General features: G+C 35.0%; 1 protein-coding gene across 6 annotated transcripts in view; it reads left to right on the forward strand.

Annotated features, from left to right (window-relative positions):
• Positions 1–27,270, forward strand: part of TENM2 (teneurin transmembrane protein 2) — a 1,239,558-nt gene that overhangs the window by 970,198 nt on the left and 242,090 nt on the right. For all 6 annotated transcript variants that reach the window (XM_051978860.1, XM_051978861.1, XM_051978862.1 and 3 more), the window contains one exon: positions 24,121–24,359. In XM_051978860.1, the coding sequence (XP_051834820.1) occupies positions 24,121–24,359 (239 nt within the window). The remainder of the gene's footprint in view (positions 1–24,120; positions 24,360–27,270) is intronic.

Below are 27,270 nucleotides of genomic sequence, written 5' to 3' on the forward strand. Positions count from 1 at the left end.
TTCACTAGTCATTTGACACTGGAGAAGTCATTAATTTAAATCTCCATTTTCTCATCTATAAAAAAGGGAGCAATAATGTTTCATATGGTCATCATTTTAATGGGATAAAATAAAAACAACAGTCCCCCCCCCCAAAAAAAAACCCTCAAATGTTGGAAAGTTCTTTAGTTTCTCTTTTGAAAAGGAACATATGTAAAATCTATTAAAATAGAGTTAACTATAAAAATGTGGTTTTTCTTTATTCTTTATTCAACATTCAACAACCAAATGTGAGAGTAGAATAGAATTAATTATCTACTAAGTATAAAACACTGTGCTGTCAACTGGGAGAATTCCAAAGTTAGATTTGATCTGGGTCTTACCCTTAAAAGAGCTTGCCAACTAGAAATATGCCAACATGAATAGTTGTTGTTAGGTGAAGGAAAGGCACAAGCATTTGTGTTTTGGTTTTGATTTTTTTATTACATAATATTTTATTTTTTTCAATTACATATTAAACTGCAACATATCTAACATATATAGGACTGCTTGCCATCTAGGGGAAGAGGTAGAGGGAGGGAGGGGGAAAATCAGAACAGAAGCGAGTGCAAGGGATAATGTTGTAAAAAAAAATTACCCTGGCATGGATTCTGTCAATATAAAGTTATTATAAAATTTTTTTAATTACATATTAAAACAATTTTAAAACTTTTTTTAAAAAAAAGTTTTGAGTTCTAAATTCTACTTCTCCTCACCTTCCTGAGATAGTAAACAATCCATATAGCTTATACATGGCACAAACAATTATTAATTACTATAAGCCACAATGTAGTATTTTCACTTTTTTTAAAGGTTGTTTGCTTGGTTTTTTTCTTTCTCATTTTTTCCCTTTTGATCTGATTTTTCTTGTGCAATATAATAAATGTGGAATTGTGTTTAGAATTACACATGTTTAACCTATATTGGATTATTTGCTGTATAGAGGAGGGGGTGGAGTGAAAGGAGAGAGAAAAATTTGGAAAACAAGGTTTTGCAAAGGGTGAATGTTGAAAACTATCTTTGCATGTAAAGAAAAATAAAAGGCTATTAAAAAAAACAACAACAACTATGTGCCAGGCACTGTGCTGAGTGTTTTACAAACATCATCTAATTTGATCCTCACAACCACTTGGGAGATAGATTATAGCATATTTATTTTATAATTGAGAAGACTGAGGCAGACAGAGATGAAGTAACTTGTTCAGGGCCACATACTGTGTCTGAGACCTTCCTGACCCCAGGCCCAACTCTCTATCCTCTGTGCCACTTAGCTGAAGAGAGTGTCTTGCATGCTTTAGAGTGCTATAGAAATTTGAACCGTTCCTATTATCACCATCTACCGATTGGACTGTTGCAGTGACAATGCTCTGTTAAGCCATAATACATAAATGTGAACTATTTGTTCTTCTTTTAAACATTTTAATAACAGTGACTTGCCCTTATTGGTTCTTCCATCCTCCTTTACATCTCCTATCTTCACCTTCTTCCCTACCTCCCCTCACCCATAAATAGAGATGTTGCTTTTCTGTAAGATACCCAATTACTCTCTGCAAAGTGATACTACACACTTAATATTAGATAAATGCAGTTATTGAAGTCTAATGCCTTCATTTCTCCACTTGCTTGGGGTTCTTTTCAGCTGCTGCCTCCCACACAGCTTTTCCTTTAAGTTTTGTTTAATGCCATGACAGAACACGATGCCTACAGGCTGGCACCTGCCTTTTAGTCTAACATGCTACCTTCCTGTCAGGCAGCTCTCAATTACTGTGCTTCTGCATGTCCAACTGCATCTTCGTCAAGACTTCCAAGATGGCAGTGACAAGCTATTCTGGTACTTAAGGCAACGTGCATGACAGTTTGCCTTAACACTTGCATTTTTAAAAAGCTTTGCCTGGGGCCCTAGGAAACCCAGCATTTAAGAAACCATGAGCCTTTCAAGGAAATGATGCACTGCCTTTAGATGGTGCTTCATTCGGAACTTGTTTTGCTGCAGAGAGGCTTCAGAGTCAGCTTGAGTGTGTATTAAGTGTCATGGCAATATTTATGTGTTGATGCTAAATGATGGTTGCCTTGCTTAATAGCATTTTCTGAAGACAGAAATGTATGGAACTGTTCTGTGCCTAGTCGGTAGGGTGTGTGGATGGCCTACAAACATACTTAAATGGCACACTTTTGCAAAACATTAATATCTGTATGTCCAACAGATCTATGTGTGCAAGCAGATGTGTCACAGAGGTTGCTATAAAGCTTAATTAATATCCCTGAAGAGCTCTTAGATCATCTAATGAAGAGTACTAAATAAGAAGAAAATATTGTACCTATGGATATTCTGTGGGTAAAGACTAGTGGGTAAATATGCTGATAGTCTTCCTTATTTGCTCAAATGCCTCAAAGAATCTTATTTAAATTCAAATGGGAAAATAAATTATATTAACGATAACCATCATTTTTGTAGGGTAAAATAAAAACAACAATGCCCCCAAACTTAAAGTCTGGGAAAGCCCTTAAAACTCATTTATGGTAAAGGAACAAATATAAAATCTATTTTAAAAATAGAGTTTATGCAAAAACCGAATTTCTCTTTATTTTTCATCACTATCCAGTAACCAAATACAATATAGCAAACATTTGATAAAGCCAAAGTTTAGATCTGACCTGGTTCTTGCCCTCAGGGAGCTTGCTGACTAGTAAACACCAACAGAGAGCTATAATAAATGGCATTACATTACAGGTCCATTATGCTCACAATTCATTAAAAACAAAAACAACCTAGTAGTTAAGGGAGACCTATTAAGTGGATATATACATATGGAAGGGTGTGTGTGTGTGTGTGTGTGCAATAGCTTTACTTAGGACAAAAGAAAAATGAATAACATGGTAAAGTACCTGGCACTAAAATAGTAATTGTTGACAATTATCAACCGATAATTTGATAACTGAATAAGAAATAGTCTTGGTCCTAGAAGAGCATCCAATCCATCATAATATGTATGAAAATATTAATTTGAGGTAAATTGGGCATAGAAAGGTAAAGGGTACTGTGAGAATTTAGAGAAAGGGAGAAATAATTTTAAGATATAAGAATTTGGGAAGAATTTGGGAGCACATGGCCTTTTGAACCAAGTTTTGAAGGATTTTGTAGATGGAGATGGGATCTAAAATAGGAGGAGCAGGTGTAAGGATAAAAAGATGGGAAGATTGGAGTGTGTTTGATTACATGGATAATAGTCTAAGTGTACTGGAAGGTGGTATTCATAAAAGATAGTAATATGAGATAAGGGTAGAAAAATGGTTTGGGGCTAGATTATAAAAAGGCTTTCAATACATCAAAGAATCTGAGTTTCATTTGGTAATCTACCAAGGGGTTTGTTCCTCACAGTGTAGGATGCATTTATTTCCCCATTAGGCCTTAAATTTGGTGTTTGATTAGTTCCATTAGGATTGTAAGATTTCAGACATGAATTGGTTGCATAGGAATCACAATTAAGCAAGTCATTAGTAATACTGCTATGCACTGCCCTACCCCGACCACATTTGGAGTGTTATATTCATCTCTGAGTGCCACTTTTTAGTAAGACCATTGATAAACTGAATCTTTTATCTGATCCCATGCTCTTGTTATTCACTTTTGCCCTATATCTTGCTTATCTTTAATCTGTTCTTATCTTCACTGAGACATCCAGTTGTCCCACCCAGTGCTAAAATGGGCCATCACCTTTGCTTTCCCTTCATTTGCCTCCCTTCCTAATGTTGACCTTCTAGTTAACCAGTTTTAATGCTTGACTTCCCTCTTCTTTTCAATCCCATGCCTTTGTATCCTATTTAATTCAACCCTGGATTAATCCAGCCATCTGCTTTTTATATACCTATTCTCTACTGCTGAACTGAACATTTGAAAATCAGATGACTATGCTGTCAGAACTACTACAGATTTATGTTCTCTAATCTCAACTGGGACCTCTCTGCAGTAGGGCAATCCTTTTATTAATCCTTAATTGAATCTATATCCCACTCACCATAGCAGCTGTTCTCTTAGCCCCATTCACTGAGATCTCATAGTTTACTGAAAAAATAGAAGTCATTGACTCTTTATTCATTTCTTTGTCTCATAACCAATTGACATCATCCCCTATTTTCTCCTCCTTTGCTCCTTTTATTTTATTTTTAAAAATTATTTTATTTCAAAAGACAATAAGGGAAAAAAAAAGAAATACAAAAGAAATACTAAACAAAATAAAGAAAAACAAAAGAGAACATTGTCAGCAGAACATCAGGAAGGATTCAAAATATATAAAAACAAATTACTAAATCAAGTATATATATATATGTGTGTGTATGTATATATTAATAGAAATTATATTCATGAATATCCATTTTTACTTCCTTGTAAATTATTCTCTGCTATGTACTTTATTTATTCTTTTCCCCCCTTTCATCTCCCCCACCCCCAGGCAAACTACAGATAAGAAAAGATATATTTATGTATACATATGTAGATACATACATACATACTCTCTCCCACATACACATACATGTCTTTCTTATTCCTGCTGCCTCTTTAATTAAATTTACTGCATAATTTGCCTTGCTATTACTTAACCTCCCCCAATCCAAGGTTACCTCCCTTGTTTTCTTCTCTCACCCTTTGCTTGCTCTGCTTCCTCAGCCATCCATCCTCCCCCCTTATTTTTTAATACATTTTGGAGTGTGGTATACCCTTCATAGTACATATGTAATATTGCCTTTTGAACCCATTCCTTATGTAAGTTTCCAGAACTATGAGTCCTCCTCCCCCTTTAATGCCTTCTATGTCTGTCCTTCCTCATTTGTATAATCTGATTAATATTTTTTCTTGACTCTTATAAATCTTTCTTTTGAGCTACCAGATTGTTGATGTGAATCTTAAACATATAATATACATTTTTCCATGGGGGAAAAAAAACATAAATGATGTGTCCATGTTTAAACAGTTTGCCCATGTTAAGTTCCCAATATGTTAAATTTTCTATTAAGTTTGGGTTTGGTTCAGAGAAAGTCCTGAAAATCTGTAAATTCATTGAATGTCCATTTTTTTTCTCATTCAAAATTATACATAATTTTGCTGGGTATGATTTTTTGGCCACAGACATCATTCTTTTGATTGTTAGTATTTATGATTCCAAGACTTGCAATCTTTTATTGTAGTAGCTGTTAAGTCTTGTACAATTCTAACTGTAGCTCCAGCATGTGTGAATTTGTTTTTTTTTTTCCCTTGTTTCTTGCAAATTTTTCTCTTTGATCTGGGTTTTTTGAAATCTGGCAATAATATTCCTATGTATTTTCCACAAAGAATCTGTTTGAAATGGTGATCAATGAATATTTTTCTATTTCTATTTTCCCCTCATGTTCTATCACTCCAGGACAATTTTCTTGGATTATTTCCTGCATTATTGTGTCTTTTTTGGTCGCAATTTTCTTGAAGTTTAATTATTGTTTTCTCTTCTTGATCTATTCTCCAGATCTGTCATTTTTTTATGAAATGTTTCACATTCTGTTCTATTTTCTCATTTTTAATAATCTGTTTTGTTATTTTTTGGTCTCTCATAGCTTCACTGGTTTCTCCTTGCCCAATTCTGATTTTCAAAGAATTATTTTTATCTTTGAGACTACTCTTCTTTTTCTAATTAGTTAACTTTTTTTTCACAATCTTATTTTTATTGGATTTTTTCTTTTTAGTTTTTTCTCAATGTCTCTCATTTGATTTTTTAATTCTTTTTTGAGTTCTTCTATAAATTCTCTCTGGCCAAAAAACCATTTCACATTACTCCTTGGGATAGAAGCTTTTTTTTTTTTTTTAAATTAAAGTGTCCTCCTCTGAAGATGAACTCTGGTCTTCCCTGTTCCCATAATATGTTTCAATGGTGGGATTTTTTCTTCTTTGCCAATTTATCTTTTTTAATAAGAGGTATTAGTGTAAACTCCTCTAATCGTGTGGTGAGATGGTGCCTCAAGCTTCCCTTCAGCTCTCCACTCTGACTAGGAACCTTAAAGCAAGAGCTTCACCTTCCTGCAAGTGCCCATAGCCAGCAGCATCCCTACCCTACTGCCTCTGCACTCATCAGGTGATGGTTCCTTCTCTCCCAGAGCTGCATATCAGCAGCACAGCTGGGCCTAGCCCTAAATTTACTCTGTCTTCCTGGACTCTAACCCCAACTCTACAAACTGTCTGGGAGGTAAAATTCTCTGTGGTTCCTTCTGAAGTTCCAGTCACATCTAGCTAGCCTGAGGGGTTCCTACTTGCTGTTTCTACAGAGCTAGCCTGGAGGCATCTGTACTTCAGAGAGGTTAATCCCTACTCCAAGGACTTTTCTTCAGATTTTCTTGGGTTGTATCGGGAAGACCCCCATTCTGTCCCAAGTCTTCCTGATTTTTCACATCTATTTTTGCCTGGAGGTTCAAATTTGTTCTATTTGTGAGGAAAATCTGGAGAGCTTGAAATTTACCACCCTACTCTACCATCTTCCCAGAACCCTCCCTTTATTTTTTTTAAAAGGTGGCCTTTTTTTTTGCCATGTTGTCTTTCAACATGTAACTTTGATTCAATCCCCTTATATATTCAGAGATCATCACTACAATTATTTCTTCTTTCTCTAATCTTCAATGTAGAAACCCCTTCCTTACTGCCTAGAAATATTCCAAAGTCATCTCCATCTAAAAAAAAAAAAAAAAAAAAAATCCAACTAAATCCTACTATCTCAAGCTATTGTCCTGTATATTTACTCCCCTTTTTACCCAAAGTTACATAAAAAGTTGTCTATACTTGACTTTGCTTCCCTCCTTGCTCACTTTTCAACCCTTTATATTATGGTTTCTTACTAAAATCATTCAACTGCAACAGTTCTCTCTAAATTTACCAGTGGTCTCTTAATTTTCACATTTATTTGAACTATTGAGCTTATTCTCTTTCTCTTCTTGACTTTTTTGTAGCCTTTGAAATTTTTGACTGGTGTTACCTCTTGGATACTACCTCCTCCCTGGAATTTTCCAAACACAATTCTCTCTTGGTTCTCCTGACATCACAGCATTTTTTGTTAGATCATCTTTATCATATAACCTAAGTATGGGTAAATCTCCACAATCTGCCTTGGACCCTCTTCTCTTTCAATACTCTAACTTTGTGACCTTATTAATTCCAAGGGGATTAATTATCATGTCTTTGCAAATAATTCCCCTCCCTAATCTCTTGAGTTTTAGTATCACATTACCACCTGTCTATCGGGCATTTGAAATTAGATCCCCAGAGATATATCAGACTTAACCCATCAAAACAGAACTAATTTTTTCACTAAAAAAAATTCTTCATTTATTAAAACCCCTTTTTCTATTAAGAGCACTACAATTTTTTTTAATTCACCATTGAAGGTTTATAATTTCAGTGTTATTCTTGACTTCTCACTCCCACTCACCTAGTATTTGTCACATTTTATCAACTTTTCTTCCACAATAACTCTAGCATCTGTCTGTGCTCCCAACTCACATAGATATGTTACTATTTAGACCCTCATCACCTCTTGTTTAGAGTTTCCTAGTTGGGTTTCCCTGAAACATCTCTCCTTTCTTAAATCTGTCCTCAATATAGCTGCCAAAGTGATTTTCCTAAAATATAGGAAACTGACCATGCCATTTCTCTGCTCAATAAATTCCATTGTTTCCCTGTTGCTCCTGAAATATTTTAATTTCTTTTATCTAGCTATTAAAATCTTTTACAAACTGACCTCATCTTACATTTCCAGCCTTCTTTTACATTACTCTCCTATGTATTTTTTTCTTCTAGTTTGATAATTTATTTTTATCTTTGCTTTAATGAAGTTAAAGAATACATGAAATAAAGTATATAAGCAATTAGCATGTAAGATCCTTGAGGGCAGGGACTTCCCCCACCTCCATGTTTTTTTTTAAATTATTTTTAATAGCTTTTTATTTACAAGTTATATGCATGGGTAATTTTACAGCATTGATAATTGCCAAACCTTTTGTTCCAGTTTTTCCCCTCCTTCCCTCCACCCCCGCCCTAGATGGCAGGATGACCAATACATGTTAAATATGTTAAAGTATAAATTAAATACAAAATAAGTATACATGTCCAAACCATTATTTTGCTGTACAATAAGAATTGGACTCTGAAATAGTGTACAATTAGCCTATAAAGAAAATCAAAAATGCAGGCGAGCAAAAATATAGGGATTGGGAATTCAATGTAATGGTTCTTAGTCATCTCCCAGAGTTCTTTTGCTATGTGTAGCTGGTTCAGTTCATTACTGCTCCATTGGAAATGATTTGGTTCATCTCATTGCTGAAGATGGCCAAGTCCATCAGAACTGATCATCATCTTCCATATATTTTTAATAGTTCAGCCAGCTAGTAGAAAGAAAGCTAGTAGCTTTCTTACTGCTTCTCATGCCATCTCCATCTCCTCTTGAGTTGCCTTTCCACTGGCTTTCCCTTTTGCTTAAGACTCAGTTAGGCTCCTTAGTTTCCTTCATGATTCATCCCAACTGCCAGAGAAAACCTTTATTGATCTCTTCTTATATTACCTTTCCTTAAATTATCATATATTTATTTGTATGTGTTTTATAAATAAAATATAAAACATGCATATTTCTCTTCTCTGCCTCCATAGGATTGTCAAACTCCTTAACAGCAGGGACTATTTTATTTCTATCTGTTTCCCCAGCACCTAGCATAGTGCCTAGAATCTGAGAAATTTTTAAATAAATGTTTATTGACTGACCAACTAAGTGTAAGATTTCAGAAGAATCAGGGTGGTGCATAGCTTAGACATCATGTTAAATGAGGAACAGGAATTGGGCATGTTTGGCTTGGAAAATAGAAAATATAGAATGAGTGTGTTATCTGGCTTCAGATTTGAAATTATTTTTTTTTTGAAATATCATACTATGAAAGAGGGATTCTATTTGTTCTTTTGAGCTCTAAATGATAAACCTAGTAGTCACAGGTAAAAATTTTTAAAAAGCAAATTTAAGACTTGATGTAAGGAAAACTTCCTCTTCACACTTCAAGTCATCTATGAAGTCAGTTGTTAGCCTTGGAAGGAAATGAAGTCACCTTAACTAGAGTCCTTTAAACCAATTTTGAAGTGGATAATCACTATTTGGGTTATTTTTTAGAGAATCTTCATTTTCCTCTATGGATTAGACTGGGTGGCCTATCACATTCCTTCCAGAGCTAAAATTATGTTATGCTATGATCTATATTTCCTTCCATTTAGTTCTAGCCAGGATCGCTACTTCTCATTTTACTTGTTCAAGAGACAATCATGATAGGGAAAGGATTCTTTAACTTATGTAATAACAAGAGAGTTAAACATTATCTGTGACTGATTTAATGATAGAATATGGAAACCCATAATATGTCTTTACTTCCACCCCTTGCTAGGGAAAAGGGTATTTGTTTCATTTTATGGTTATTTCTCTCTTTCCCTGATACATTTGGGTTGAAAGCTGTTGATACTTGTGTCTAATAAAAATATCCCAAGTGCTACTACACCCAAGGTCTCGAGAAAAAAAAAAAAAAAAAAGGTGCTGCTTTTCATTCACTGATAAGGATGAATATTAACAATGAAATATCCTTTTTAAACTGTTATGTAGTCTTCCCTAGAAGTCAAAAACTTTAAAATAGATTGAGTAATATTGTCAAAAACTGACTTTTGTATGTGAGAACCCCACAGAAAAGACACTGTGCTTATGGCAGCAAAAGCAAATTATTTTATTGTTGTTGTTGCTACGGTTGAAACAGTTGCAAAGTTCTGAGAAGTTGTAAGCCTTTAAAGGAATCACAAACAAGCTCGGGTACCATTTGAAAATTAAGCTGCCAACTATACTCCAAAGAAGTCAATGGCTGGCTCCTATACACCAAAATATTCATTGTGACCCTTTTTATTATAGTATATACCTGAAGGCAAAGTAGGTACACTTCAATTGGGGAATGGTAAAATAAACTGTGGTACATAAATGCAATAGAATGTTATTGCTCCATAAGATATGATAGATATGATAGTATAAGAGCAGCAAGGGAACACTTAATACGAATTGGCAGAAGAAAGACAATGTATACAGTGACTATGACAAAATAAACAACAACAACAAAAAAAAAAAAGCTGACAATGAAGTTAATGTAATTATACTTACCAAAACCCAGAAAAGAGTTGAAAAAATTAGCATCCCTCTCTTCTGGACAGAGGTAGAGGACTATAAGTGTTGAATAGTACTGTCATGCATACTTGATGTGTTAGATGGCTTTCCTGCACTGTTTTTTCACTTTTTAAAAACATCTCACTAAGTAGGGAATGGAAGAGGGATATATTAAAAAACAAAGAAGATGTAAAAACCAAAGATTGGAAGAAAAATAAATTAAGCAGTCAGAAGGAAACTTCAGGAATACCTTGCCAAGCACTCCAAAGCTAATAATGAATTCTTTTTTGAATATCAAAAGTAAGAAGCCAGAAAACCAATGAAACTACAATATAATGAAAGTTTAAAATCTGTTCTTGAGGATGAAATGGAGAAAGCAAACCTCTTGCATGAATTCTGTGCCTCCATCTTTAACAAGGAATATATTAAGAAGATTTTCATTCTCAGTATCAGTTAATGTATAGAATGTTAAATACTGGCAGATTTCCAGTTGCATTATGACCTGCAATCATAAGAAGGATGAATATAATCCATTTAGACTTTAAAAAAATCTTTGAAAGAGTTCTGTTCTAATGGCTATTAATTTAAAAAAAAAAAAAGAATAACCATAGGATTGGGCACATTGTCATGAATAGGCTAGAGTCAGAGAACAGAGATAGGATTGGATGAGCACTTTACTAGATGGAGAAGTGTATGTAATAGAATTCCTCAGAAATCAATGCAAGTTCCACTTTTGGTTTACACTTTCATAGATGATATGGATGAAGGAATGCATAGTAAAATTTTCAAATTGGCAAATAACCTAAACTTCTCAAGTGTGCAGACATCCAAGTCAATAGATCTGCAGGCAGATCTTATAAGGTTGTACAGTTTAGCAGCAAAATAACAGACCAAGTTCAAGATTAAAGAAAAATTAATACCAAGGATATTTTATAGGATAAATAACTCAGAGACAATAATTGAAAGTTAGCAAAAGAACATGGGAAATACCCCATATTGGCTCCTAAATATCACAGTTTAACATGCTTTTATACCACCCCTCCAAAAAAAGCCAATAAAATTCTCTATCACTGAGTAACTTATGAAATTAACTAGAAAGACCAGATTCTGACTGATCACAGAGAAAGGAAATTATGAATGAGATGACTGTAGCTTTACCATTGATTTTGAATTTAAGACTAACTTGGAAATCAGCCGGTAACCTTTTTTTTCCACTCTATTGTTTCCAGTTTTGACACTCATATTTTTGTAGCTCTGCAATCCCTTCAGTGTGCTATGGTGAAGATTTCAACTTCTGCCTTCTCATGGTGCATAATCCTTGTCTCTATAATCCTTCCTCTCTTCTACCAGAGCTCAATTTTTGACTCTTTCTTCAAAGTCTCTTGACATTATGTATATAGATTATGGAATGTCCACTTTGTTTTTCCTAGTTTTTCTACATAAACAGCACATGTCTTTTTCCAGGCATTCTTAATTGCAGTTTTTCCTTGACAATGTACTACAACCAATTTATGCCCACCATACAAGTTTTCATGAACCTTTGATTGCTTTGTAATTTTGATTCTTTGGAAATTGTAGAGGGTCTGTCATTTGCAACCATATTGCATTAGCAGAAAAATATTGTTATTAAAAAGGGAGATTTTGTTTTAAGAAAATGCTTATGATCATTAAAGTCACTCTGTAGTTTCCCAGATACAATTTAGGCCATTTCCTTCCTACCATTCAGATTTAGGCTTTGCTTGGTGTTCATTGGTATATGTCCAAAATATTGATAAATTGATATATTGATAAACTAGCTTGCTCAGGTGTTCATTCAATTGCATATCATAGTCTGGCCTGTAGGTATCTTTCATCCACTTGGGTTTTTTTCCCCTTATTTGTATAGTTAAACTCTTTTTAATGTTTATGATTTTCATTTGAGAGGCTTTGCAGTGTTCCAGGGCTTAAAGAAATTAACATAATATCTCTCACAAACCAGAGCATCTGGAAGAACTCACCATCTATAAGGAATCCCTCATCAATTTGGTTTCTGTACTGGACACCGTAATGATAGCATCTACTATGGCAATCATGTTTCTTCTTTTATGCCTCATTTAATGTTAATAATCAGAAGGCTATTGAACAAAGCAATCTCTGTTGTAATATCTTTCAAAGAATTTTGAAGAATTTTTACATACACATGAGAAGAATTTTGACAGAAAAGATGCTTTAAGGGAGCATTTTGTTCTACCAAATAAAATTTTGCAATAGTCAACAAAGAATAAACACAGTGGAAATTTTGCCTTCTTTGTACTTTCAGTCAGTTGTACAATGGTAAGGATGACTATAGAATTTCAGTTGAGAAAGCCTATCTGTACATTTATCATAATTTCATCAGGGATACCCTCAATATATGTAGATATTCTTATATATCTATATATAGGAAAATAGACTTATATAAGTTCTTTATGATCAGAGAATTTAATTTTTAGTTTTATGCCTCTATGGCCTCATACATAATAGTATATTAATCAATATTTGTTTAATTTGGTTAATTGAATAGAAAATAGTTACAAGTATTTTCTCCATCATGTTTTTGATAATATTAGATTTTATGATTTTCTCCCTAGATATTTGATATTCTACTCACTTTCAGATATTTTGAACATACATCATTCCATGTACTCAAAATTGTCACATCCAGATCCGTTCTCTTTTCTCTCTGATATGATATAGCTACACCTTCCATCTCTGTTTCCTTCAGTACTATTTCTACTTCCTCCTGTATATAGTACAGCAGAAATTATGTTGTTAAAGTCCAAATATAGTGACTTCACTGTCTGTCATATGACATGTTATATAGCTTGTTATAGAAATCTTACAGATCTTTTCCATCTTTATCTGTTTGTTCTTCTAGTATCATAAATAAATATTCTCTAGAAGATGTCTTAAGAGAGTTTGTCACAAGGTTTTCTACAAACTTGCTCTTCCTGATACTACTATGTTATGCAGAGTTCTTGCTCATAGTATTCCACCATCATCTTCTATAACCTTTTAAAAATAATTTTTCTACCATATTATTATTGCCCTTGGCTGCCATATTCTCTGCTTGTCATTGAGATTAAGTATTTACTGAGGTGGTTTCTAGGCTCTTTTAACTTCCTATTGTGACAATTAATTTGCATTGGTTAAACTTCCTCAAAAAACAGTGGTAGTCTGTGATATATTTTGTTATCCATTTCCTATTATTTAATATTAGCCTTTGAGAAACTAGGTTCACCTTCACACCATGATAAGATTTTTATAGGACTTTTCTCATATTAAAGTTATTTCCAATATCTTGTTTAAAGAGATCAGGTTAGAGTTGTTTTAATATCATGTTATATCATCTCATTTTTATTCTAATTTGGTGTTGATTTTTTTTTTAGCTTTGCTCTGAGAAACTGATGGCCTTTCTTTGTAAAGACAGCTGATTGAAATGACTTCCTCATGAAAAGGCAGTTGTGTACTGTCTATTAAGATGCAGACAATTGCATTTTTGTGAAGTTATTCATTGCTCTCTATGTACAGTGCCTTTTAGTTCTTACAAATGTGTGTGTGTATATATGTAACATATATAGATGTTTTTCTTTTTATATGTATGTATGTATACTTTTTAAAATATTTATTTGATATTTAGAAGTGATTCTTCTATGTATTCCTTGAGCCTTTGGTCTCTTTAAAAAAAAAAACATGTTTTGTATTTTCCTACTACATTAGGGGGAAAAGGTGGTATCTTTTCCTAGACCCATTACAATGAGGTCACCAAATAAAAAATTTTCTTGGTTTGACTTAAAAAGTCTTATTGATTACTTCATAGAATTTCTCTACTGTCTACAAAAGACATTGGCACATGAATTGAAAATATCTTCATGGAGATCTTTTTGCAAATCCTTTATGTGACATTGCAATATAAAATTGTGTTTTTGATTGCCTTTGTAGACATAGTAAAAACCAATTCTACCATCATCTTTATTTGTATTTCCAAGGAGAGACTTTAAACCACACTTTGATTTAGCTATGACTTTCTTATACCTTCTGGCTTCATTTTAGTGAAAATGGTGATATTTATGTAATTTGATCCTTTATTAGTATATCAACTTGTTGGGCATCGTATAAGGATCTCACACTTATGGGAACAGAGTTATATATTTATATCTTAACCTTCGTGTACCATGGACACCTTTGTCAGGCTGATAAAAAGCCTGAGGACCTGTTCTCAGAATAATGTTTTTGAAGGCATAACATAAAATGCATGACATGACAAAGGAAACTAAGTATATTGAAATAGTTACTAAAAATATAAAAAGACAAGATTCACAAACCCCAGGTTAAACATTCCTGAACAGAGGATCTAAAAACCGTGTGCTTCAAAACACTTTCTGCATCCTTTTCTGCCGCTCTTCTATCATCATGCAGAAACAGAAGAGACTTCACAGAATCTTTGTTTCATGGGTTGTCATGGCCAAAGAATTCATCTCTAGTGGCCAGCCAGCTTGCAGGTGATGAACCTCTCCATAGTTAACTGGGCAAAAAACAAATAGGGCCTATGGCCCTGACTTGAAGCCTTCCAGCTGAGAAAAGTCTGCTAGAGCTTGTACTCTATAGCCATGGGCCCTAAGAATTCAAGGTTATGTCCTTGCCACAATGACACTAAAGAGTAAAACTTTCTGCATATGAAGCTTATTTCTAGTTAATCTAAGAAAATCAACAAGGTAATAACCTTAGGGAGAAGAGAGGGGAGTTGTAAGGAATAAGGAAATTCTCTTCTCTTTCCAAGGGTACTAAGTATATGTGTGTGTTTGTGTGATAGAGAGAGAAAGGCAAACAGAGAGAGAAAGAAACAGGCAGAGACTGGTGGGGAAAAGAGGGAAAGAGGGAAGGGGGAAGGGAGATGAGGAGAAAGATGAAGGGAATGCAATGGGAAGAAAGAGAGGGGAAAAGAAGGGATGGAGAGACGGGAGATGGAAGGGAGAGAGAGATAGACAGAGGGGCAGGCAAGGCTTAGGAGTCATACTGAGTAGTATATCATTTTGGAAGGAAAAAATGTTTTACCATGAAAAATGTTGTTATGTGATATCACAGTGTGACACTATTTAAATATCAAGAGTTGAGGCTTCTATTTAGAAAACGGAAGGCAATAAATTGAGTTGCTAATTATTCCAGCTGTGAGTATTTTGGGTATGACTGCAAATTTTGAAGAGGGCAAAATCGAGGATTTTCCTGTTGTTTATAACATATGCAAATGTTGTAACATCCCCCCATGAACTGAAAGGTTAAGCCTGGGAAACCTTAAAAGCCTTTTCACTGAATCAAAAATGATTTGAGTTTGAGCTTTGGAGACAGGAAAGCAAAATGTAAAGTATTCACCAGAATCTTAAGTATTTTAATTGAGTGAGGTTTATGCTTCCCCGCCCCAAATTAAAAAGAAGCTTTATTTCTAAAACTTTTTTGCATGGCTGTTTCCATTTAAAAATAAGCAAAATCAACTTTCCCTCTAAGAACACCTTCCCACTGGGAAGTCAGATAGTAAGTTATATTAGTCTCCTCAGCTACATTTTTCCCTTGGAATTCCTTTTTTTTTTTCTTTCTGCCTAGGCGACCCCTTCCTTTGGGTCTAATTAAAAAGTCTATCTCAGATTCTTATCTGGGAGACTAACTTAGTGATTGTTCATACCTACTAACTCCTGGGGGATCAGAGGAATGGAATGGTTATCAAAATTATTCTCGTTGCTTCTATGAATTAATAGGGGACAGAATAAGGGGAGGAATCAGTTTTGCTCTCATTTAAAGTAGCAGTTTGTATGCCCATTGAATTCTGGCAAAAATGCCAATTGTGGAAATGAGGGATTCATTATGAAACTTAAGACCAAGGCTTGGATTGCAAATTGCATTGAGATTTTACCTTTTGTAAGAAACTTTGTTTAATAGTACTAGCTGTATTAGCAAAACTATGATCTAGTAATAAGGAGCTTCTTGTTGTTCCTCTCACTAACCCCTCTCACTACCTCCTATGTTTACAATTCTCTCTTTTCATCTCTGTCTCCACCTTTTTTCCCTGGGTCCTTTCAAATTCTTGATTCTTCTTAATATTAGCCCCTTTATTCTGTTGATTATCTTCGCTATATAATGAGTGTGTTTGCATGTTTCATTCCCCCCACAATATTGTGAAATTGAGAGCAGGGATTGACTTTTGCCTTTTGTTGTGTCCCTAATGCTTAAAACAGTGCCTGACACATAATAAATAAATAAATAAAGCATTTAATAAATACTAGTTGATTGATTATATTGCAGTTTGGTTGATACAGCTTCTCCAATTTTTTTTTTACTGAAATATGAAACAAATACTAAACAGAGAAATGAGAGGCTTTTTTTTTTTCAAAGAATGACTATCTGTGTCTAGTTTAAAGTAGGCTCAATGCTAAACTTCACTTTTAATTTCTGTGGGAAGTGCAGACTTTAAAAGTAACTAGTTGTCTACATAAAACTAGTTTTTGTCTAATGATATTCTCTGCTTCTTTTATAAAACCTCCAAATTTCCCTGAATACTGTACTAGAGGCAGTCAGCATCTAAATCCTATTCCACTCTCATTCCTTTAGCTGAGAGTAGAATGCACTAATTATGCTCGAAAGTGTGCTGGTTATTTAACCTGTCTCTAGCTAAATGTTTTATTATAACTTTTGAAAACCTAATTACTGTAGCTTTACATGCTACAGTACCCTTTATGGGCTGCTACTTTATTAAACTTAGTGTTTTAGAGACAATAAACCTGATGCTTCAAAGGGCATATGCAAAGATCGATAAGATATGACGAAATCCTGAGATTTCCAGCATGCTCTCTACATTTCCCTCACTGATCATGCCTTCATGGATGGTAATTGTGCCAGTTCATGTGTATTCCAGCCTCCATACTTTTCCTGACTTTTATCAAATTTTACCACAGCATGTATGGTATTAAAAATCTATTAGGGATTAATGGGCTGTGTATCGTTATTTTCTTATGTCACATTCTGTACCTGTAAGTCTATTTACTGGGGAACCTCTCAGAGTAAGGTCAATTTTTCCATAGAACAAGCCTTGGCTTTCCTGATAACCAAACCTGCATTTAGTATACACTGCACTGCGCTGAAACCATTCTAGGCTTTCAATCTTCTCCAAGTAGACAGGCACTGCATCAGAGTTCATGAGAAGAGGATCCCTCTGCATTATTAGTCTTTTGGCCCTGTTCACTGATTGGTGCAGTGAGATGAGATATAGGAAACCTGGGTAAAAAAAAAAAATTCTTGACCTTTTGGATAGAGGCAACACAATTATTTGTGCAAGACCCACACTTTAGTTTCTCAGCTCTGCTGGGATTTGTTCCTGGGGATAAATCTAAGCAAACAGAAAATAGGGAAACTATCTATTAGGGTCCCAATGGCTCAATGCTAGAAATGGCGCATAATGCTTAAGAGTTTTTTGTTTGTTTAGTGGAGGACATGGGTGAAGTTAACAACTGGATTTACACTGGATTGACTTGTCATTTTTTAAAAAGAAAGGAAATCTCTGAAAGAAGCTAGGTAACCTGGTTAGTTAATGTCTACCCTAGATCAATGAAGCTGTTATTACATCAAAAGAATGAATTGAATACCTCAAAATATAATTTTCATGGTATCTTGGTGGTTTGGAAATCTTTTTTTTCTTTTTGCTTCTTTGAATGTTTGTAATAACCTTTTTAAAAACCCAAATAAATTATTTATTCTTCATTTATAAAAAGTTATTTTAAAGAAGAAGTTCAGCTTGGCAAGATTTTGACTAATATCCAGGTTTATGTTCTGTTGCAGAAACTCTGAGGAAAAAACTTGTTAGGTGCACTTTGAGTTTTTATTAAATGGCCACACTTTCACAAGAAGAAGCCTGACACAACAAAACAAAAGACTGATTGGTTAAAGGAGGATCTCCATTGTGTTACCAAGTTAGTTCTGTTCAGAACATGAAGTTCATGCCGCCTTAATAAAAAAAAAAAAAGAAAAAGAAAAAGAAAGAAAGAACATAACATTAACACCTTTCCATGGTACTGCAAAATGATAGGGAAGTAAGTAAGGCAATATTTGAACAATGGAGAAAGCAAGCAAGGAGAGAAAGACAGAGACAGAGAGTAAAAAGAGAATGAAATAAAGGAAGATCTAGCTTATAAAGAAACCAAGGACAAATTTTCTCTGGGAAGCCTCTGTTGGTGTATGAGCAAGCTTCAAGGGCAGCACTTTGGGGGCCCCTCATTTGCCTTTCATTTCCAAGGCACAAGTGGCCAATTCTGAGTGCAATTGAGTTGTGCTTGAAAAATGTCAAGAGCATTTGGAAACTACACATTTTTGCTGATGCCTGGAGTCCTGAGCTGAACTACTTCCATGGCCGACTGCTGGGATGAGGTTCACCAGGGGCATCACAAATGAATCATTGAAATACACCAAGTGTGCCCATAAGGGGGGAAAATTGCCTTAATATCCAATACAGAGAAAAAAGTGAAGAGCCATTCTTGGGACCCTTTCTGTGTGGAGTCAGTTGACAAGACCTTTACTTTAGGGTCTTACCTAAATTTTTCCTGTAATATGTAATTGCAATTCTTAATAGATTCAAAGTTAGCATAATAGATGGCCAATAAGGCAATGTACTGCCTCCAAATCACCTTCTGGAAAATCACAAACCCTTGAAGATACCCAGGATGGTATTGTATTATTATTATATTAAGCAAAGACCCTAATATGTATCCAGGGAATACTTCAGGCCCTAAGACAATCATGGCTTTTCAGTATTAGAATCACAGATTTAGAACTACAAAGAAACTTAAAGAATATCTAAACTAGTGGTGTCAAACTCAAATAGAAGAGTCCACTAAACTATAGATAAAGGTCCCCACAGACCACATATCTACTTAGAAAACTACATATTAATATTGTTTGTGTTTTATTGTGTTTTTATTTATTTTGGTATTTCCCAGTTATACTTTAATCTGTTTTGAACTGCATTGGGGAGGGTTGTGTGCTATCTGCGACCTATAGGCTATGTATTTGATATTTCTAATGTAGAACAAGGCCCACTTAATTAGAGATATGAAGTGATTTGTTCAGGATCACACAAATAGTAAACACCAAGATCACACAAAATAGTAAACAAATAAAGTCAAACTATGAACCCAGGTTTTATGAATCCAAATCCAGGTCTCTTTTCATTGTATCATACTATCTATAACACTTAATACTTTGTTGATATGTACTTTATTAATTAATTTCAACATAATTCAATGGAATATTGTCTACTCTGAAAGCACTTAAATGCTGAAGTACAATACCAATATGAACTGTTATTACTATTGTGCAATAAATGATTATAAACACAAATCCAAAGAGAACACATTTAGTGTTCTAATCATAAAAAGGAAAGGATTCCTTTTAGCTATAACTGAAATATTAAGTTAGTTCCTCATGACTGCACTGATTGATGGAAAAGAGACCTGGCTCCCTATTATCTGGGACTGTTTGATCAGATCAGTTATTATCTAATTAATTTTTTAAATGATAAACTCTTTGATATCAAAAATAAGATTGATTATTTCCAACCTACTACCATATCATTTGAAATATTTCTGATGTATGAATTTTGGGGCAAAGGGGAGCAACTATATTTTTATAGTAATTTTTCAAGGCAAATAATTACAAGTGGTTCTATCAAGCAACTTGGGATTCTAACAGAAACCACTGGGTTTTTTGTGATTTATATGGCTTACTGCTCAATCCAAAAGGGAACAGCTTCTTTCTCAATGACAAGATGTGATGCCACAGAGGAATATAATTATGCATATATAAACATATATGCAGATATCAAAGGAAAAGGACAAATTTGGGTTCCTTAAATGAATTTTCATTTTTATATTTCATATGACCATTGCATTTTAGAAATCTATAGTCATATTTTAGTCCCCAAAATAGTTGTGTTATGCATTACATGACCACTTCTGAGTTCTTCTTACTCTGAGATTCAGTGGTTCTATGATTAGTGAGACTACTCCACAATCAGATACAAAAATCTCATTTCTCATATTTCTCCATTTTAATATAACAGTTTTATATGTGTAACCTGAGTTATCAGATAATTAGAGTGATAAAATTTTACTGGTCAGGATAATCTTCTTACTGATTCCCAGTATAAATCTATATATAAATTCCTTACCTGGTGCCAGTCTTCTAAAGATAAATATCATTCTACTTAGCAAGGCTGATTCTCTTATGTCAGCTCTTTCCTTGGATTATTCCCAGCTTGATAGAACCTCCCTAGCAACTGGTAGGTCAATATGGAGTTCCAGTAGGAGGTAGAATTTAAGCTGAACTTGAAGGAACCTATGGTTCTGTGATGTGGAGATGAGAATGGAATGCGTTCTGGGCATGGAGACAACCTATACAAAGGTAGGGAGACAAGAGATGGAATATTGTATTTGGGGATCAGCAAACAGGTCACTTGGACTATTATATAAAGTGTGTGCAGTAGGGCAATATATAGAAAGCTTAGAAAAGTAGACTGCAGCCAAATTATGAAGCATTTTAAAAGCCAAAAAGAGAAGGTCATATGTTATTTGGAGAAAAGAAGGAGTCTCTGGATCTTCTTGAACAGAGAAATGACCTGGTCACACCTGGACTTTAGGAATATAAATTTGGCAAGTATAGGGAGAATGAATTGGAGAAAGTAAGACTGGAAGCTGAGATACCAACTAAGACTCTATTGCAATAACTTGTATAAAGAGGAATGAGGATCTGTGGTGGTAGTGGTGGATCTATGAGTAGAAAGAAGGGAGATACAGTATGGAAGGGATTTGACAAGACTTGTCAACTGACTGGGCGGGAGAGCTGAGAGAGAAGAAAGAATAGAACATGATTCAAAAGTTGTGAACCTGGATAACTGAACAGATCTTAGTAATCTTCCTGAAATAAAGAGATAACTATATGAGAGAGAAGATAATTAGATATTTTTTAGAATTCTAAATTTGAGGTATCTACAAGGTACTCAAGAGATGTCCAATAGGCAACTGATAACATGGGACAGAAGTTCTAAGAGAGATCCTGATATATATCTGAATTAACTTCAGAGCTAGAGCTAATGAGATCATCTGAAAGGTGTGTGTATATATAGAGAAGATAACCCAGGAGACAGGTCAAGGATACCTATCCTCAGAAAGAACAAAGAGAACAATTAGGTAGCACAACCAATTGAATAATGAACTTGGAATCAGGAAAACCCAAGTTCAAATCCAGCCTTAGACAAACTTACTAGTTGTGTGGCCCTATGCAAGTTATTTAAACACTCTACCTCGGTTTCATTCTTTAAGGACTAGCATCCACCTCATAGAAGTATTGTGAGGATCAAATAAAATAATATTCGTAAAACTGTTGCAGATCTTAAAGCAATATATAAACAGTAGGTATTACTATTGTTGTTAGAACAGGGACAATAAAATGATGATATTCAACCTATATTGCATTGCTTGTTGTGTTGGGGAAGGAGGAAAAGAGGGAGAAAAATAAGAAACAAAATTTTGCAAAGATGAATGTTGAAAATTATCTTTGTATGTATTTGGAAAATAAAAAAAAAAAAACAGGGACAATAATCCTGCAAATGTGATAAAGAAGGAACAAGTAGACAGGTGTTATGGAGAACCAGAAAAGTAGTATCATGAAAACCAAGGAAGTGAGGATATCAAGGGAGGAGAGAGTGTTCAGCAGCATATGCTACATAGGTCAGGGAAAATAAGGACTGAGGGGAAAAAAAATATGAATCTGGCATTTAATGGATAATTGTTAATGCTGAGGAAAGTAGTTATAGTTGAGTGATGACACTGGAAACTAGGTTGAAAGAGGTTGAGAGATGAATGTTAAGGGGAAAATTGGACACCAGTATAGGACAGTTTTTGCTAAGAGTTTGATTATGAAAGGAACAAAGAGATAAGATAACTTCTAATGTTTTATTAGTATCTAAATCTTTAATTACTTACTAGACAGTTTTTCATTTAAGAAAGACATATCTTTATTTTGTTTTTTTTTTTAATATTCTGTTATCACTACCCACACTCCAAAAATACATTTAAGTAGTTTCATAAATACTTTAAAGGATACATATCACACGAGATTTTTGCTTTGCTTGTGTTTTAGTTTAATCACAGGCCAGTGGGTTATTATTTAGTGATTTAAAATATCTTTCTCAAAATTGTCCTTGTCTCTGTTGTCACTTGTCAAAATTTAAACAAAATCTTGCAGTCAGGCCTTACAATGTAGCATATAGAAGTAAGCCTAGCCAGAAAATACACTTTTTTTTCAAAATTATGATTTTAATCAAGATCAAGCACAAAAGGCATTATTGTGCATGGAACTGAAACCTAGTTAATGGAATCTGGCCTTCTTGGCTTAATCCAACTCCTAGCCTTGGCCTAATATTCATCCAAGAAGATTTAAATTTTAGCCATTTATTCTAATGATAGCCTTGTTAAATAATTAATTAACCATAAGCTCAACTTCTGACATGGCTGTCAATCATGCTAACATATCACTCGATCTGGGAGTCTTTAAAATGCTTAGACTTAAAATGCTTTTCATACCCTGGTGATAAGCATCCGTTTCCAGGTTATATTGGAAACCAGTGTGACAGGTGACACCAAATGTTTGTCAGGCTATAGACCCCATGGCTAGATCCTTCTGGGAAGGCTGGTTGAGCTAGTCAGCTAGAAAGATGTTTACTATCAAAGATGAAGTTTTATTTAAATTAACAAACATGTGGGAATTGTATATTTTGGAATACATTGCTAGATTGACAGTCCTAGGCAGGCATCAGAATAAAAACAAGCAACAGCAATGAAAGTTCTCTCCATATGACTTTGAAATTCCAGGCTTATGGGTGAATTATATATAGGCCTGGGAAGAAACTACACAAGTCACTTAAGTCCTGCCTCTGAGCCCTGCTTCTCCTATAATGATCTTTAACATTGTGTAAGAGGGAACCTCTTCCCCTAAGGAAAAAAAAAACTATATATTTTAAGCTTTTGAAGTAATGGGATAGCGAGGTGGTGCTGTGGATAGAGGGCCTGGAGTGAGGAAAATCTCTCCTAAGTTCAAATTTAATTTCAGATACTTTCTAACTATGTGACCCTGAGCAAGTCACTTAACTTTGTTGACCTCAGTTTCCTTATCTACAAAATGAACTGAAGAAGGAAATGGCAAACTATTTCAGTATCTCGGAATAAGAAACCCAAAATGGGGACATAACGAATCACACATGACAAACAACTGAACAACAATTTAATATGTATTTTTGTTCTGATATGCATATAGACTAAAATAGGTTCTTGCCAGTCTGAGAGAACCTTTCAGAACTTGTATTCTATTGGTATAGTCTCTTATAAGCCAGAATTTCTTTCATGTCAAATGAAACATGAAAGTAAAACTTTGATTGAGAATTTTGATTACTATTAGCATCATATCATAACCCTGGCTCACCATGCTCTAGAGGGTAGTGTTGTAATTTGCCATGGCTGTATAACCCAAGAGAGGCAGACTGGTTAGGGGACTATCCTTAGAGACTTGCCTCTAAAATAGACATAAATTTTAGGAGCATGGGCAAGTCTTTGAAACCCTTCGGGCCTGAATGAGTTTCTAAGACTGTCAGATTACTTACTGATCTGCATTAGAAGAGAGAGTTTTCATACCAGGGTTTCCTATCCTAATAAAAGCAAAAGTTTTGCCCCACCTCTAGCACCATAATTAAAAAAAAAAAAAAACCTTCTAATTTAAAGTAAGACGGAAACAAAACCATAACTTCCCCTTTATAGTTGCATTTTGTAAATCTGTCCTCTTCTCTTTTTTTCTCTCCTTCCAGACATTTCCTGTTCAAGACATCTTCTGGAACTACTCCTCTGTTCAGCAGCTCTTCTCCTGGATACCCATTGACCTCAGGAACTGTTTATACTCCACCTCCCAGACTCCTGCCCAGGAACACTTTTTCCAGGAATGCTTTCAAGCTGAAGAAGCCATCCAAGTACTGCAGCTGGAAATGTGCTGCTTTGTCTGCTATTGCAGCAGCTGTGCTTCTCGCTATTCTATTGGCTTATTTCATAGGTAAGTTGAAACTTCAGTCTGTCTCATTCGTGTTGTTCTGAAGTCACTTTTCTTTAAAAAAAAAAAAGATCCAGCAGGGTATATCTGATGGGGGCAGAAGGGACTACTGTATTTAGGGTGAATTTACAGATCCCCTATAGTTGATTCACATCATTTATCAGCTCCTGTAAGATAGAATAGTGAATGATGGATGAAAGTGATTTTTCTCCCCTTAAAGCTAATTAAAGCTGATGAGCTTCTCTTCAAGTTCCCAAATGACCTTTAGCAAAACAAAGATTAAAAAATTCTGACTTCACATTTTCCTGGCTATAACTTAGGATGCTTATTATTGGCAAACCCAACCCTTAGACTCAGAGTTGCCTCCTAGCCTCTCTTTTATTGAATTCTGAGATGGGATTATTGTGTTAAATGAATGCAGCTGTGATCAGATATCAGTCAACAACCCAAGAACAAGAACAGCCTTTTGGATGAACTGGGTTCATTAAAGGCCAGACCAGACTTGGCCAATTTACTTTGAGTGCCTCTAAGGAAAAAATATGACAAGATAGTGAGGCCATAGCATCTAAAGAGGTCTCCTAAGAAATGAAAGTAATCGAAGTGATTGATTTTCCCCTTTTTTTCTTCTCTCCATCCTTACATTTCTCTACTCCTTCAAATCAAAACCAAATCACAGTAGCACTCATGCTTTCTATAGCAAATTAGCATAAGACTCAGATTAATGTTTGAAAACTATGTTCTTCTCTGTTACCATTGACACCCCATAGCCTCCCACCAAAAAAATAGAACTTGTTTTCATATTATGTAACAATGGAATATGTTATAAGCTTCTCATGGCAACATAGAGTTAGAATTTTAATAGCTTTTAAAGGCAAGGTCCAACTTCCTCATTTTACAGATGAAAAAATTGAGGCCCTGATAGATTAAATAATTTGCCTAAACTCACACACACTAAAGCTAATTAGGATCAGGACTTGAATTTGAATCTAGGTCATCTCATTCCACACCCAGTGGATCACTCTCATTTTCTGCATAAGAACTTGAAATCTATGTGCACATCATCATTTGGAGGCAACGGCCAATCCCTGATGAAGACCCAGACTCTGAGCAAGAATCATAAAAGTTCTCCTCTGTGTTTTTCATGCTAGACCTGTGGCATGAAAGTGAATAGTGGTATTTGCTCCAGGTTTTGATTTAAGTACGTACTTATTCAGGATTTCTCTGGTCAGTGACAAAAGTTCTTCCCTCTTCCCCAAAAATTTCCTGTTCAAAATTCTCATCAAGTCATCATTTTAGGTTATAGAAACTTTTGATCCTTTTGCTAATTTCCATCTTTTCTTGATTTTATCATTTGCACAAGCAGGTGCCTACTATTAACTTAGCCAAGAGAAAGAAATATGTCACTTGTTAACCACAGTGTACATTCTAGACACTTAACTTAGTATTGCACCAAGGGTCACAATTGTCCCATCCCTCACTGAACACCCACTGTGTCTTCCTGGCAAATAAGAAGAGACTCATCCTCATGGGTTCTATCATATCTGCTATCCATAGGAAGCCAGGTTGGTACCTTAGATGGATGTTTTGAAGAGAGTCTGACCTGACTAATTAAAGTACTTAGTAGCTGGGCAGAGAATATGGTGAGGAAAGATCCCCTCATGCAAACACAAGTAGCTTGCCAGGCTGTGTTTATGTACACTTCTTCTATAAGGAAACAAATGCACTGACGTGTGACTAGGGAGCAGCTGCTCTGCCTTCCTCACATATGGACTGGGGCACAAGATATGGAAGTTCCTTTCTGGGTCCAGTGAGTATGTGGAAGGCAGGCATCTCTGTGCTGGAAGCATAGCTAACTGATCCCCTAGGGTTAAATTGTATGGATAATCAAGTCAACAAATATTGATTAAGTACCTACTATGTGCCAGGCACTATGCTAAGTGCTGGGCATACAAAGAAAGGTAAAAATAACTCCCCCCAAAAATGACTAATATGTATGTATACAGTGATACAAGCAAGATACGTACAGGTAAAAGGGGATAATCTCAGAGATAAGAAATTAAAGAGAACTGGGAAAGGCTTGCAGAAAGTGGGAACAAGTCCTAATGAAAGCAACAAAGCCAGGAAAACACTAGTCAAGGGCAGGTAGCCAAGAAGAAAGTTTTTATTTCTTCGAGGGAAGGAGACTGTATCACTTGTCACCTGTGAAGTTACCCTTTAGCTCCCTGAATGAAATTACAAGAAAAAGACAGTCATAGCTAGGGATAACAGCAACAATGCTTTTAGCCCCAACTCCAGAAGAAATTGAAATTTTGACAAATTTGATACTTTTCACTTAAACATTAACCTCATCTTTCCCAATGTTTCTAGGGTTTTGGTCTTGGGGCTGGGTTGGGTGGAGGAAGAGGATGCATATTCCAAGCAAAAAACAACCACCACCACCCAAAAAAAAAAAAAAAAAAAAAGCCCTGGTGCATAAAGCCCCACCAATACATAATTATATGAGGAGGGGTATGTATTATCACTTATAACATTCTGAAATGCAATTGGTTGCATTTTCAGCAAGTTTCTATGACTAATCAGGATGAAATCTCTAAGAGACTTGAAGAATCAAGCTCTATTTTCATTTGGAATCACTTTACAAGTTGACTTTCTGTCGGAAACTGCAAAGAGCTCCCATGTGCTCAATTCTCAGGCTGATATTCTACTGGGTAGGTCAGGACCATGGAGAACACATCCATAGAAGTAAAGTGAGTGGCTACTGCTGCCAAATAGGGTCCCCAGTGAGCTTCTACTTGTTGTCAAGAGATAGATGAATATTTTCTGATTTACTGAGCTTGACAGTTAAAATATAATAGCTTTCTGTAAGGGAGAATCATATAAAAAGGAAATTGTAAAGTGAGAATCCTTAATGTTT

This window comes from Antechinus flavipes, chromosome 2, assembly GCF_016432865.1.
Source record: "Antechinus flavipes isolate AdamAnt ecotype Samford, QLD, Australia chromosome 2, AdamAnt_v2, whole genome shotgun sequence".
In the NCBI taxonomy this organism is placed as follows: domain Eukaryota; kingdom Metazoa; phylum Chordata; class Mammalia; order Dasyuromorphia; family Dasyuridae; genus Antechinus; species Antechinus flavipes.